Source organism: Ammospiza caudacuta, chromosome 19 (assembly GCF_027887145.1).
Source record: "Ammospiza caudacuta isolate bAmmCau1 chromosome 19, bAmmCau1.pri, whole genome shotgun sequence".
Lineage (NCBI taxonomy): Eukaryota > Metazoa > Chordata > Aves > Passeriformes > Passerellidae > Ammospiza > Ammospiza caudacuta.
The window spans coordinates 1308851-1322507 of NC_080611.1; the positions used below are offsets into that span (position 1 = coordinate 1308851).

Below are 13657 nucleotides of genomic sequence, written 5' to 3' on the forward strand. Positions count from 1 at the left end.
TGGAGGGGCGTGAACTTTTAATTGCCCATGTGCAGACTGTAGGAGGCTATAATAATCCCAACTGTACTTTGCAGATGTTTGTTTGTGTCTTGTGTTCTCCTAAACCCCAAACAACCCATCACACCTTATTTCCCAGAGAGGAAGGGTGATGAGGCTGGGTGGTTTGATGCTCTTGGGATGAGAAAGCACTAGTGAAAACAGAAATAAAACCAGAGCTGTTTTCTCCTGAGTATCCTGAGTCTGTGGGTGGGAGGAGTGGGGTGATGCTCTTTATTTTAGACATTTATGGGGGAAAGCACCCCCCCTAGCAAAACCTTTGCTGGAAGTGGTTTAAATGCAACACTTAACTCACTGGGACTGCTGCCTTTAATTTCATTCAGAAGGCGACAGTGAACGGATTCTTCACCCACTTCAAAAGGCCGTGGCCGTGTGTCCACTGTGGTGCAGGTCATTCATGGACACTACAGGAGATGTGAAAACATCTGCTAGGTCCATGCCTGCTCCTTTCAGTACCGTTACTCCCTTGTTAATAATTGTCTGTGTTCTGTCATCTAGAAAGGGACCTTGTGTTCCTCCCAGGTATTCTAATGCTAATTTGTTTAGTTAAAAAGAAGAGCCTAAACAGATGTGAACCATTTGGTTAGGTTGTAGTTCATTTGTTAGGAAGTGCAAAGGATTCTTGGCAGGATATTAAATATTACCTTGGCTGATCACAAACACTTCATATTTCAAGAGAGGAAGGGAGGTAGGGACTTCACTCCATAAATCAGCCTTTTCAAAGAGACAGAAAAAGGCAAACATTTGATAAATCTGTGTCATTATATTTAGAGATCAAAGGGGGTTTTACATATGTATTTATGCAACTGGCAACCCAGGAGACAATAATAACAAACACAGATCTCTGACAGCTTTACAAAAATAAAAATTAGCCGGTTCTAATCTGTAATTATCTGGGAACTGTGTGAGGTAGGAGGTTGCTCGCACTAGAGCTTTGCTGAGACACTGAGCAAATGTTAAGTCATTCATAAATACATTAGGAAGTTCCGTGGGCAGAGGTTGCCAGAGCCACTGGGTGGTAGCAGGGCACAGCCACTGCATCTGCAGCCCTGGTTTTATCCACAGAGCCCAAGTTAGGCAGGCAGGGGCTACCAGAGCCAGAGGTCACCAGGAAAAGCAGCATTTCCCTCTGTGCCTTGATGAGAATCATTCCTTTGTAATGAAAATACAGAATGGTGAAAATCTATAGAGATGGAAATAAGTAGTGATGAAAATCATTCCTTGGTTTTCCAGCAAATTAGCTACAAGGAATTTACCTGAAGAATCCCCGAAGGCAGGAGAATTTCCATCTGTGGGGTCTCTCATGCCTGGCAGTAGCATGGAGTTAGAGCTCCATGTCTGGTACCTTCCATAGCCTCTCATGGCCTGGATGAGCCCTCACACTATTCCCAATGGCTGCTCCACTCTGTACAGTTCAGTAAGTACAGGACTGGAGCCACAGGCTCGGGTCAGTCAGGGAAGAAGCCTGAGAAGACCCCAGAAGGGCTTTACAAGCAGCAGAATAAGTGAAAGACTAATGGGGGCTGCAGTGGGTATTGCTTTAATCCGGGGCAGAATTTAATCCAGGGCAGAGGAACTGAAACTTCTCCAAAGCAGCAAGAGCCATCACATCACCCAAGAGAAGGCGAAATCCAGTTGCGTTAAAATAATTTCATGGACAAAGCAATGCAGCCACAGAAATTAGAGATGGAGAAGTAGCATGATGTCATCTCTCCTTCCTTCTGGCCAGTCACCGGGCTGATTTCCTATTCTCTTGTGCTGGTTTAAAATGACTTCAGCAACTTGGTTTCTGCCCGTTCCCATGGGACACTTCCGCAGTCTATAGATTTCACTGGTAGGAAACTCTTCTTGACAGTCAGACTATATTTTCCTTTACTCAATTCCATCACATCACTCCTACTTATGCCTCCTTGGAGCACCCTAAACACTCTTCTCCATTGAAGTCAGTGCAGTTATGTGAGCAGTAAATTTGGCTTATGGCATTTGGAGAAATAGATATTAAAACCCCAGGGACAAATTAGGGAGTAAGGGGAGGGAGGGCAGTGGGGGAAAGGAAATGGTTTCAGGTTAAGAGAAACAAGATCTCCTCTTACATCTGTAGAGCAGTGCTGCCCATGGGCCTGGTGGGAGCATGCCCAGGACAGCACAGCGGGACACTGGGAGAGGCAGTGATGTCCCTGGGGTCCCCCGAGGTTGTTCCTGGGATGTCCCCGTTCAGTGGTGGGGTTACAAAGCCACAGCTGAGGGCTCTAAGGCATTATGTGGCACTTGGACTTGGGTGCAGAGAGGTTGCATAAAGCCCTGGGCACTTGCCTTGCCAGTGGCTGAGCTGTTCTGAGTCCCAGTGCTGGTACCCACAGCCACCCCATGGCCTGTCTCCCCCAGCTGGGATGGCCACTGCCTGCTGCTCCAGCAACCCTGTTCCAAGAACACTCACTACAAGCTGCACCTCTATGGGTTATATTTATGCATCTTTTAATAAAAATAAAAATTAAAAAAAAAAAAAAACAAAAAAACAAAACAAAACAAAACCAAAAAAAAGCAGAAAAGAAAAGCTGCCCAAATGCGTTGAAGCTGTAAGTTACCTGATTGCTGGGAGAATACTGGCTAAAGCATTTCCATGGAATGTGCAAAATCTCCATCCCTGGAGAATGCTGGAGCAATCTGGTCCTGGAAAGGAGGGTCCCACAGCTAATGGTATTGTGGCAAGGATCTCCTCAGACAGATTCTCTGAGTCTGCCTTGCAGGACCTATTGTGTTTGGTTTAGTTTCTGTGTGTTACTCCCATAATGTGGACTGTGGCAAATCTCACCAGGAATTTTTAAGGGCCAGGATTTCAGAAAATACAGCACAACAGAAGGTGCAGCAGTTTGAAAAGCCAACTCATCAACAAAAAAGGCAAATCATAGTATCACAACATAGCTTGGGTTGGAAGGGACCATTAAAGGTGATATAGTCCAGCACCCTAGACCAGGTTACTCCAAGCCCCGTCCACCCTGGCCTTGAATACTTGCAAGGATGGGCCATCCACAGCTTTTCTGGGCAACAGTGTTCTATCACCCCCACTGTAAAAAAATTCTCCCTAATATCTAATCTAACCCTACCCTCTGTCAGTTTAAAACCATTATCCCTGACTGTGCTAAAAGAAAGGCTTGTCCCCACCTTTTTTATAATCCCCACTTAGATACTGAAAGACCACAATAAACTCTCCCTGGAAACCTTGCTACCCACGTATCTGGGGACAAGGAGGAGAAGAAAATGACTGAGATGCCCCCCAGACCATGCTGCCCCCCAGACCATGCTGCCCCCCACACCATGCTGCCCCCCACACCATGCTGCCCCCCACACCATCCTGCCCCCCACACCATGATGCCCCCCAGACCATGCTGCCCCCCGTGCCTGGCTGCTCCCTGCAGCCGTGGGGGACAGGGCACGGGCAATGCCAGCCTGGGATCGAGCGTGCGGCGCTCGGAGCCCCCGGAGCCGCCCGGGGGTGCCCCACGGGCCCGGGGCCCCGACGGCGCGGCCCCTCCTGCCGCCAGCCAATCAACGCGTCTTCCGCTCCTCTCGCCCCGCCCCTCCTCATTATGCGAGAAGCCGCGGCTGTGATTGGCCGAGGGCGCCGCCCGTCCCCCGGGCCCGCGCCCCGCCCCCGCCGCTCTGCCTGCGCTCCCGGCGGCGGGCGCGGAGCGGAGCGGGCGCGGAGCGGAGCGGGCGCGGAGCGGAGCGGGCCGGGCGGCGGCGCCGGGCGGCGGCGGTGATGGTGATGGGGCCGTGCTGAGCCTCCGCGGGTGCCCATGAGGCGCCGGGCAGAGCCGAGCCGAGCCGGGCGGGCTCCAGCCATGCATCCCGCAGCGCCCGCGGGCACATGGGGCAGCGCTTGAACCGCTGCCTCGATGCCCCCGTCGCGTTGCCGCCGCTGAGGCGGAGGCTGCTGCTGCTCTTCATCATGCTCTTCCTCTGGCTCTACATGTTCTACTCGTGCGCCGGCTCCTGCGCCGGGCTGACGACCCGCGGGTCACCCGCGCCGCCCCGCGCCGCCCCGCCGCTGCCCCCGCTGCTGCCGGGAGAGCCGGGCGAGGAGAGCAGCCTGGAGGAGCAGCGGGCAGCGCCCGACGCCGGCAGCCCCATCTCCAGCTTCTTCAACGGCTCCGGTACCAAGCGGCTGCCGCAGGCCATCATCATCGGCGTGAAGAAGGGCGGGACGCGGGCGCTGCTGGAGTTCCTGCGGGTGCATCCCGACGTGCGCGCCGTCGGTGCCGAGCCGCACTTCTTCGACCGCAACTACGAGCGGGGACTCGCCTGGTACAGGTACGGGCCGGGCCGGGGCTGAGCGGGGTCCCCGCCGTCCTGCGCTCGCCGCCCCGGTGCGGGGATGCGGCCGCCCCGGGCTCCGGAGCAGGTTGGGGAGCGCCCGAGGCGAAGAGTAAATGCTCCGCCGAATGCTTTCCCCCGAAAATCAACCCCTACAAATATAATAAACCCAGAGCGCAACTTGCGGTCCCCGTTAGCCCGGGCGGCGGCGGAGCGTCTGCAGGTTTTCCGCCAGCCAAACCCTATTTAATTTTTTTATAAAGGTTACATATTAATTTAATATTTTTAAACACTCTTATTCCGCTGTACTTCCCGGTCTTTTGCTGGAGCGTACTTTTCCTCCAGCTCAGGGTGTTGCTGAGGGATGACTGGTGTGTCTCCCGGCTCTGCGCGGGCTGGCGGGCGGTGCGCTCAGCCACCGCGTGTTTGCGGGGTTTCTGGCCCTTTTGGGTTCGGGTTTTTTTGGGTTTTTGGGGTTTTTTTTTTTGTACCCATTGCGGTGGGGCTTGACCCGTTTTCTCTTTTTCCATTTTTTGTGTCAGGGAGACGAGGTGGGGAGGATTTAGTCATTTGAGAATTTTTTTGCACGTTTGGAGGGGGTTTGACCCGTTCCGGGAGCGCTGCCTGGGACTGGCAGGCGGCAGCTCCACGTTCCAGGTAAAGCTTCCTCACTCGCTGCCTGCATTCAGTCTCCGTTCACTTTCTCCTTCCCCGTGATCATCTGTGGAGCCGATGGATCGCCCGAGGTCGCGATCGCCAGCCCGGCGCTGCACTGCGGGAGCGGCGTGGGGTGCAGCGGGTACCGGGCGCGTCGGGAACGGGATGAACCCTTTGCACTGGGAGGAAATTATAAATCTGTGGCTTGCGGCCTGTAAGGATGGATGTAATTGTAAGTGGTTTTGCGAGGAGCAGCCCGGGCCGGGGTGTCTGTGTGCGGGTGGGCTCGGCGGAGAGGGCGGCGGTGGCTGCGGAGCAGAAGCGCGGACACCGAACGAGCGGCGACCCCGTTTCGGTGCCTTTCTCACCCTTTTCCGACTGAAGTTTCTTTATCGGGGTGTTTTGAATACGTCTTTCTACTGAGTGTTTACAGGAATGCTAAAGAAGCGGAGATGGAAACTTTGAAGCTAAATGGGAGCTGTGAAGTTCCGAATTGTAACCTCTTTGTAGTCTTGAAACTCCCACCCGACAAGTCCGCTTACGTTTATGTCTCTTTTTTTTTTTTTAATGTTGCCGTCTCCCAGCAGTTAGTGAAATGAGTGAAGGATAAGATCTGATGAGGAGGAAGTATTTGAAAGCCGTTTCGTTTTAGGAAATTCTGTCATCTCGGTGGAGGCTGTAGCGTGTCGTCCCACAGCAGCCCAAATGAAACCTTTGTAAATTCAGCTGAGTTTAAAAATCTCCCATTTTGAAGGAGAACTTGCATATAACAGAGCAGAAAACCTGTCAGGATTTATCAGCAGAATGGTGTTGTGTGTGTTGAACTCTGTTTTTAATTAGGCACCTAAATTAGACCATAAAATGGTTGATTAATCTTTTACAAGTAGGAGGTGGAAGGGAAGAAGGAGAGAATAATCTTTATGATTGAGTTCATCTGTTATCCCAGATGTAGTGGGTGAAAGCCAATATTTAAAGGACATACATTATTTTTAAATTTGGAGAACAGGTATTGTGTTTAACTTCTTAAAGCTTCACCTTATCAGCTGCTGAATTTTAAGCAGCGTGGGCCCTATCCCTGCAAATATACTGTGGTTTTTCATTAGTATCTTCGCAAAAGGGCTGTTTTAGCTGAGATCTGACAAATGTTGAGGTCTGAATGGTGATGCTTTCAAGCAGCAAGAGATGCTGGAAGTCTTGAAATCAGTTGTGTGTGATTTACCCCGAAGATGGGAGTGTGTCTGGCTGTCTGTGGTACTGGGGCCTGGCTCAACTGGGGGGGAGCTAATTAATGCAAAATACTTGGGAGAGGCTGAAAACCAGCAGACAAGTAGTTTTATATTGTGCATTATTTCTAACTTAATTAGAATTAGATACAGAAGTTTGTTCCTATAAATTTAGTCATTAGAAGTCAAATCCTATAGAGTAGTAACTCCCAGCTCTTGCTGACTTCAGTGAATCTTGGCTTCCCAGCGCTCCTCAAGAACACGTTTATTTCTCCCAGACCTAATGAGGCTTTTATTTATTATCTTAGTATCAATAAGGAGATGTGCTTGTATCTTCTTGTTAGTGTTTCAATACAGTTGGATTAAAGATGCTGTAGAAGGTGTGTGGTGTCAGCATGGTGCAGTGAGCTGGGCAAGCCTTGTCTTTATTTTTCAGATGCTTTTGCTCAAATCTACTCAGCTTTGGAACTGGGAGAGTTACTGTGTCCTCAGCACTCAGAGTGTAGTGCAAATCCAATTGCCTGACTTTGAAAAGATGAAGATAAAATTTTTGACCCATGTCTCATTTGAAGTGTATTTTAGCTAATTGACTAAATCTGTTTATGTTTGTTAGGAGTTTTTGTTTGTTTAAGTTGTTCCTGCCATCCAAAATATTTTTCAGATTTTCGAGACGGAGGGGCATGAGATTTACTTGTTTGGCTTGATGAATTCTTATTTTTGGAGGTGATTGTGATTAATCCTGTTTAACTACTTGTTTCTGCCTGAACTTTTCATCTATTGAAAATAACTTTAGAAAGAGAAAATACAAACTTGTTCCTTGCTCCATTTTCTGTCAAGTGAAATGAAATCTGTTGGTTTGTTTCCATAGTCTGGAATGCAGAACACCATCAAGTGGTGCTGAGTATCGCTCCTGAAAAGCAGGGGGGAAACAGGACAAATTAAATGGTTTTTTTTCAATGGTGAGATAACTAAAAATTGGTGGAAATAACTTCTGTATGCACATTGCAAGGTTTTCTCCCCCCCCCCTCCCCTAATGAATACAGCATGTTAACTGCTTCTAGTGAAAATATGTATTGTGACAGGGAGAAATGGGATCCAGCCACTATTGCAAACTAATTTTATGAAGTGCCTTGAATTTTTGGATAGTAGAGAAGTTCCCTCTTTGTGGCAGTAGGGAGTTCAGCTCCACAGCCTGCGTGCATGTGTCTGGCTGAGCAGCCTCAGGGATGTCGTTGCTTTCTTTGGGGTTTACAGTAGAGCTTGGTGGAAGTGTTTTTTCCAAGCCTAGAAAATCAGTTGTTGAATTTCTTTTATGATTTTCTTCATTTGATTCAACAATGATGCATTTTGAAGTGTCCTATGGACTTGAAAGCCTGTTGTCCTCTAATTATTGTAAGAAAAAATGATTGTCATTAGTGTTACATGTTTTGTTTTTTTTCTTTTTTTTGTTATTATTTTCAGCCCCGTGGGCTGTAATGCCCAGTCCCTCCTGCCTTGGGCTGGGTGTTGTCAGCCCTACTCAGCATCACTGATTTATATTTCAAGTCTGTAGCTCTCTGCTAGGAACCTCTGCCGCGGCTGTGCCGGCTGTAACCGCGATAGCAGGACGAGGCTGCACTCCTCTGCTTCTAGCACAGCACCAGGGACACCTCTTGTCCTTTTTTCTTCTTTTCTCTTATGGAAAATTCTTAAAATGCTGGTGCTTTCTCTTCCCACTACTCCTAGGTTGCCTTAATTCATTGTCCTTGCTGCTGCTGGGCGATTTGGATCAGCAGGATCAGGCCCTGTGGTCTGGTGGTGTGTGATAAACTGTTTCAAATATGCACTTCTTAGACTCTGAAATTGTTTGGACTTTAGGGTGCAAGGTGCTGCTTGAAAGCAATTCCTGAATTGTGAGAAACTTCCTTATTTATAATTTTTCCCATGAGCCTGCTGTTTTTTTCCCCCAAGGAATGTGTGGGGGTACAAGCTGGTGCTTGCAATTGCCCAGGCTGTGAGCAAAGAAGAATAAGGTTAAAAGTTTGGGGTGAAAGCCCTGATGAACCAAATCTTGAGCAAGGCAGGATTTTGCCCCTGTGTTTGGCCATGGTCTATAATCTCTGCTTTAATGAAGGTTTAATACCTGCTGCTTAATTGCCTTCCCAGTGATGCATGGACCCAGCAGCACAGACAGAACCGTGGTTGGTTTCCACTGAGTGTCACACGGTTTATTGGCCCCAGGAAGTTTGGGAACAGTCCTGATAGTCCCAACTGGGCTTTGGGTGCAAATGACTGCATCTGAGCAAAGACTGGTTCCTCCACTGCATTCCTGTGAGTTGTGCTGGGTCAGAACAAGCATCTCCTAAAGGACAGTTGTGTTCTCTGGGAAGGTTTTGCCAAACAATTTTGGTATTGAGATTTTATTTTCTTGATGTGAAAAAAAAATTAAAACTCAACTATTTACCTTGCATTGTGTTGTGCTTAAGCAAGCAGGGACTTTTAGTGGCCCCTCGGAATGTGCATGGAGTTCAGTGCCCCCTTGGCCACTGCAGCGGCTCCCCACGACGTGTCCTGAGCTGCCGTGTAACGCTGGGAGGAAAGTGGCCCCCAAAAGAAGGGCTGGACTGCTATAGTCAGTCAGCAAGGCCCTTGTGTTTGCATGGGATCATTCCTTTAGATCTGAGGAGGGTTGAGTTGTTCAAACAGATGGCAAAGATTATTCGTGTTGCTGGGGTTTCAGTGCACTGCTCTGTTTCAAGCATGTTGCCCGATATGACGCACGTGACGAGTTCTTCCCAGCACGACGCTGGGGGGATGACATTGTCTGTTGTGATCGGGTTTCATGGCCTCACCTGTTGAGCTGCTGAACTTTTCAAAGTTGACCAAGCGTTGGGGGTGACGGATGCGGACGGTGGATCTGCCTGGCTAATCGTGTTAGCGCAGGACCCGTGGCCTGCCGGGAGCATTGTGCTCCTTGGCATGAAAATGATGGGAATGAAAACCCACGGGCTCAGCTCGGAGTTTGGGATTTATTACTTTTTTCTTTTCAACTGGGCCATGGCAGGTGTCTGTAACACACCCCGAGCATTGGATAGCTCAAGGCACTTCCAGGCAAGTCTTTGGTTTTAAAAGCATCCAGCAAGGCCTGCATGCAGCGGCTACAGAAACTCTACCCGAACTACTGTTCTTTGGAGCCGGATTTCCAATCTGCTGATGATAAGAATGTTCTGAATCCAGGCCTCTCTTGCTGCTGCTCTGTTCACTTGAGCTTGGGTTAGGGGCTATTTAATTAGGAAGAAGTCTGATTTAGTGACCATTCAGCACAGGATTCACGTCTCCTGGTGGTGTGGCCATGGGTGACTGATGGGTTCAGGTGATAATGAATGGGCCAGGGCCATGTGGGATGGGTAACATATGGGTTCAAAGAACAACAAATAGTGGGACATGTTGTCTCAGTGGTGTAATTAGTGGGTCAGGGGCTATCAGCTACTACCTGTTGTCACCATGTGGTGCATGAGGACAGGCTGGAGAGGCTTCTTCCTTGGTTTGTGGGAAATGACTAAGTGCTGTGCTGGGCCCTGACTTGCTGCTGATGACTGTACTGGGGCTTGCCCTAACCATTGCAATTCCAGGTCTTTCAGCAGCTTGCTGCATGCTTAATTAGCTTTCCAGAAATACCATGTACGTTTTAAAGGTACTCAGCCCAGCAGCAGCCAGAAGGCAATGGAGGCAATGGACCTTATCTTAGATTTCTTAATGGAAACAAGGGGTCCTGTGACAAAACATATTGATTATCAGCAGGCTCAGAGGAAAGGAGGGGTAAATTCAGGACAGACATTTGTGGTGGTGTAACTTTGCCTTCAAGGAGTGGCTGCCAGTCTGAAGGTGGTGAGAAGGAGTGCAGAGACAAGTGGGAAAGGGCATCACATTGTGCCATGGGTCAGATGAGGGGAAGAAATGGAAGAGCACAGTCCCTCTGTCTCCACCTAGGGAGAGCAGGGTCTGCTTGGCTGGGATGTGTGGTGTACCTGAGTCCATTCATTACAGTGATCCAGTGGGGACAATCTCTCCTGGTGCCATGCTGGCTTTGAGTATCCCCTGTGGTGGTTTTCCTCCTAGGAATAGCCATGAAGGAGGAGAAAATTAACTCAGCGATGATGATTTAGCATGTGGTGCCCCTGTACTGGGAAGGTCCAGAGATGAGGAGGGACTTTTGGGAGCTGGCTTGCTTGGCTGCCTAACCTTTCTTCCTGGCCCTGTGGCCTCAGGAATCATTCGAACAAGACCAGAAACTTTGGTGTTTGGGACTTTAGGTGATATTGGTGGGAATGTTAGAGAAAAATAGGTGTGCAGGTGCTGCTGGCAGATCTCACACTGATTTCTGGTAAATGAATAATTCCATTTTTAAAATCTTTCTGTCAAGATATGTGAGCATGGCAGTGTCCTGCCACGTGGTGGCTAGAGAAACTTTATTTAGAGAAAAATAATTCCAGGTTCTGCTCAATGCTTTATATCTGCGTTAACCTCCTTGGAAACGCCCTGGAACCAGGCTGCTTCTGCAGCAGTTTTGTTTTCTTCTCTCCATACAGAAAAGGGAGGGAGGGAGGAAGAACATCTCTCTAGAGGGATGGTGTGACCTAGCCCTGGCACCAAGGGAGTCACGGCTCTGTTTGGCAGCAGGTCTGACCCAGAGTTTAATTTGCAGCCTGTCTGGGATGCAGAGCAGCTGGCTCTGCCCTGCCCTCGATGTGGCTTGTAAGGTGTCACACAGGGAGCCTGTCTTTGCTATCCCTATGCTGGTGGGTGTCATCCTCCCTTGTCCTGGTCTTACTGTGAGTGTTGTGCTGATAAAATTCCATAGGTCAGAGCTGTAATTTGGCCAGTCTTCTCTGCTGGTACAAGGGATTTCTACGAATACACCAAAGTGGCTGGTTTGCAATAAAAGTGAGCAGTTGTAACCTTTCCCTGGAACTGACACAGACTTTTCATTCCTGTCAATGCAGCAGGCAGCTCTTCCACAAGAGAGGGAGAATTATTGTGCATGGGCTTTCATTTTATATGCCAATGTACAATATTATGGATGTGTGCATTTGACAGATCTTTCCTAAAAGTGAACACAAGGCCAAATCCTGCATTGCCACAAACATGGTCCAACAGTACTGAGTATGACTGTATTCTGCTACACTAACTCCCTGTAAAAATACACTTTTTCACGTGGGAAGTTGACTCTGATGAGGAGACGAGTCTTCAGCAGCATGTGGTGACAGAGACTGAACCAGGTTCCCAAACATGACTCTGTCCAATGCAGTCCAGAACTCTGCCTAGGGATGGGCTCCAAGACCAAACCCTTCGGGTGTGTCCATGTCTCTGTGCAGAAAATGACCCCACAGAAACCAAAATCTGTTACAATTATGAACCTCAATAAAGCATCTTGACAAGCTTTATATTAAAACCCCAAGGTTTCAGCCTCTTTTGATTATCAAATGCAAACTTGCGTTAAAGCTTGAAAGTCTTGAAACTTGAAAACTTAAACTTCAAGTGTGGGTGAATGGCACAGGGAGGTGTGGGAAATCTTAGGAAAAGTGCTCATTTAGTGAAAGGACAATTGTGCTGGGGTTATGCTCCAGTAGTATTTTTGATTTGGAATGGGGTCCAGAGGCTGAGCAGGCTCAGAGCATGGACCCTCCTGTCACTAGGGGGAGGATGAAACCCCAGCGTCTTCCTAATAAAGTGCTTTGCTTCTTCACTGAGCTATGAAATATTAAAAAAAAAAAAAAAAAAACTGGCAAGGCCTGCAGCTTTGGCATGCCTTCCATTTGTTTTTCTGAAGATGTATTAGGCTTGGAAGGAAATCAGGAGGTGTTGGAGTAAACAGGAGGTGTGTCCCAGCCCTTCGGTCCCGGAGTGGCTGTACACGGTCCTCAGCTGTTTGTACACAGGGCCATGAATGCAGTTGCTAAACATGAATTGCAGAGGGACCCCGTGACTGTGCTGTGCCCTGTGTCTCTGTGTGTGGGAACAAAGGTGCTGCCTGCCACTGAGGTGCTGTGCCTCTGCTCTGAACCCCTGCACACACCTCTGGTGCCACGTCCAGTGAATTGTGCTGGATCAGAGCCAGTGTCCCAAGGGCTAGGGGGTTCCTTCTTCCACAAGTGGGTTGGAATGGAGAAAGCTCATGAAGGTCTCACCTGTGACCAGTAGGGCAGTGGTAGATGTCTGGGTGGCTCTGAGCATCCCTGGGCTCCTGCTCTGACTTTATTATGGCTGGACCAACCAAAGTGAGCTACAAAAAGCCAGGCAGCCTGGGCATTGCCCCTTGTTGAGGGCATGCTTAGCAAAGCCCATTTTCCCTTTCCCTGCAGTGCACTGACTTGCTGCAACTTAACACAAAGCTTGTAACACCTTTTTTTCCTCCCCTTTTAATTTTCCTCTTGAGCTGGTCTGGTAACTAATGAGCCTTGGGCTGTCTGCATGGCATTTGGAAAAGCAGAGGGAAAAGCTAATACAGGGTGTTGAGCAGGGAAGGAACCCTTGAGAGGAGATATCAGCCTTGCCAAAGCAGAAGTGGAATAGCCGGTTAGGGTTTCAGCCTGGGTTTGCTGCAAGCCCAGAGGGGCCGGGAGCTGCTGTGTGCCCCGGGAATTGCAGAGGAGCCACCAGCACCACCGGAGCCTTGGCCAGCTGCCCCGGCCGCACTGCCCCTGCTGCCTCCCCCTGGAGACGATTCCAAGGTCAAACTGCTCAATGCAGTGTAATAATTAATTGGGCTATATATAAACAGAAAGCTCATGTGGTCCTAAAGTAGCTTAAGAGCCCGTGGGTTTCCTCTTCTCCGCCTTCCTCCCCACAGTCTTCCTCTTGCGGGGCTCCTCTGCGGGTGAGCCCTGCAGTTGTCGCAGGCTCGGCTGCTCCAGCAGCGCTCACCAGTTGGGTCAAGCAGCTGCACAGCTGGGTCAGAGCCCAGAAATGGGGGCAGAGCAATGCCTGCTCTGCCCCACCCAGCTCCCCCATCAAACCCACTGCTGGTGCTGGGGGACAGGGCACACGCCAATCTCTGCCTTCCCAGAGTGAATCCCTTCACCCAGTGGCGGTGCCTGATGGGGAAGAGCCCCGAGCTGGGAATAGCTGCTGGCATTTGCCTTCAGCAACCGGCGTTCCAAAGCTCCTCTCGCTTTGGGACTCAGTATAGCAAGAGCTAAGCTGGACAGCTTGTTCCCAACATGGGGAACATGGGGAAGCTACAGTGTGGGGTTCAAAACCTCCCCGAAGGCATATTTGTGTGGCATTTACAGAATGGAGGGGAAGAATAAGACGGGCTAGGTTTCCTGGAAGAGCTATGAAAACTTAAGTTTGTAATGAGGCTTGAAGCTAAACCCAAACAATTGCTTGTCTTGTGACTGCTGGAGAGCTGAGGCTTGTATGGTATC

At 49.4% G+C, this 13657-nt stretch overlaps 1 protein-coding gene across 1 annotated transcript in view; it reads left to right on the forward strand.

Annotated features, from left to right (window-relative positions):
* The first annotated feature begins 3925 nt into the window (after positions 1-3925).
* Positions 3926-13657, forward strand: part of LOC131566053 (heparan sulfate glucosamine 3-O-sulfotransferase 3B1-like) — a 31420-nt gene continuing 21688 nt past the window's right edge. Inside the window, exon 1 of the mRNA XM_058817235.1 lies at positions 3926-4368. Coding sequence (XP_058673218.1) covers positions 3926-4368 — 443 coding nt within the window. The remainder of the gene's footprint in view (positions 4369-13657) is intronic.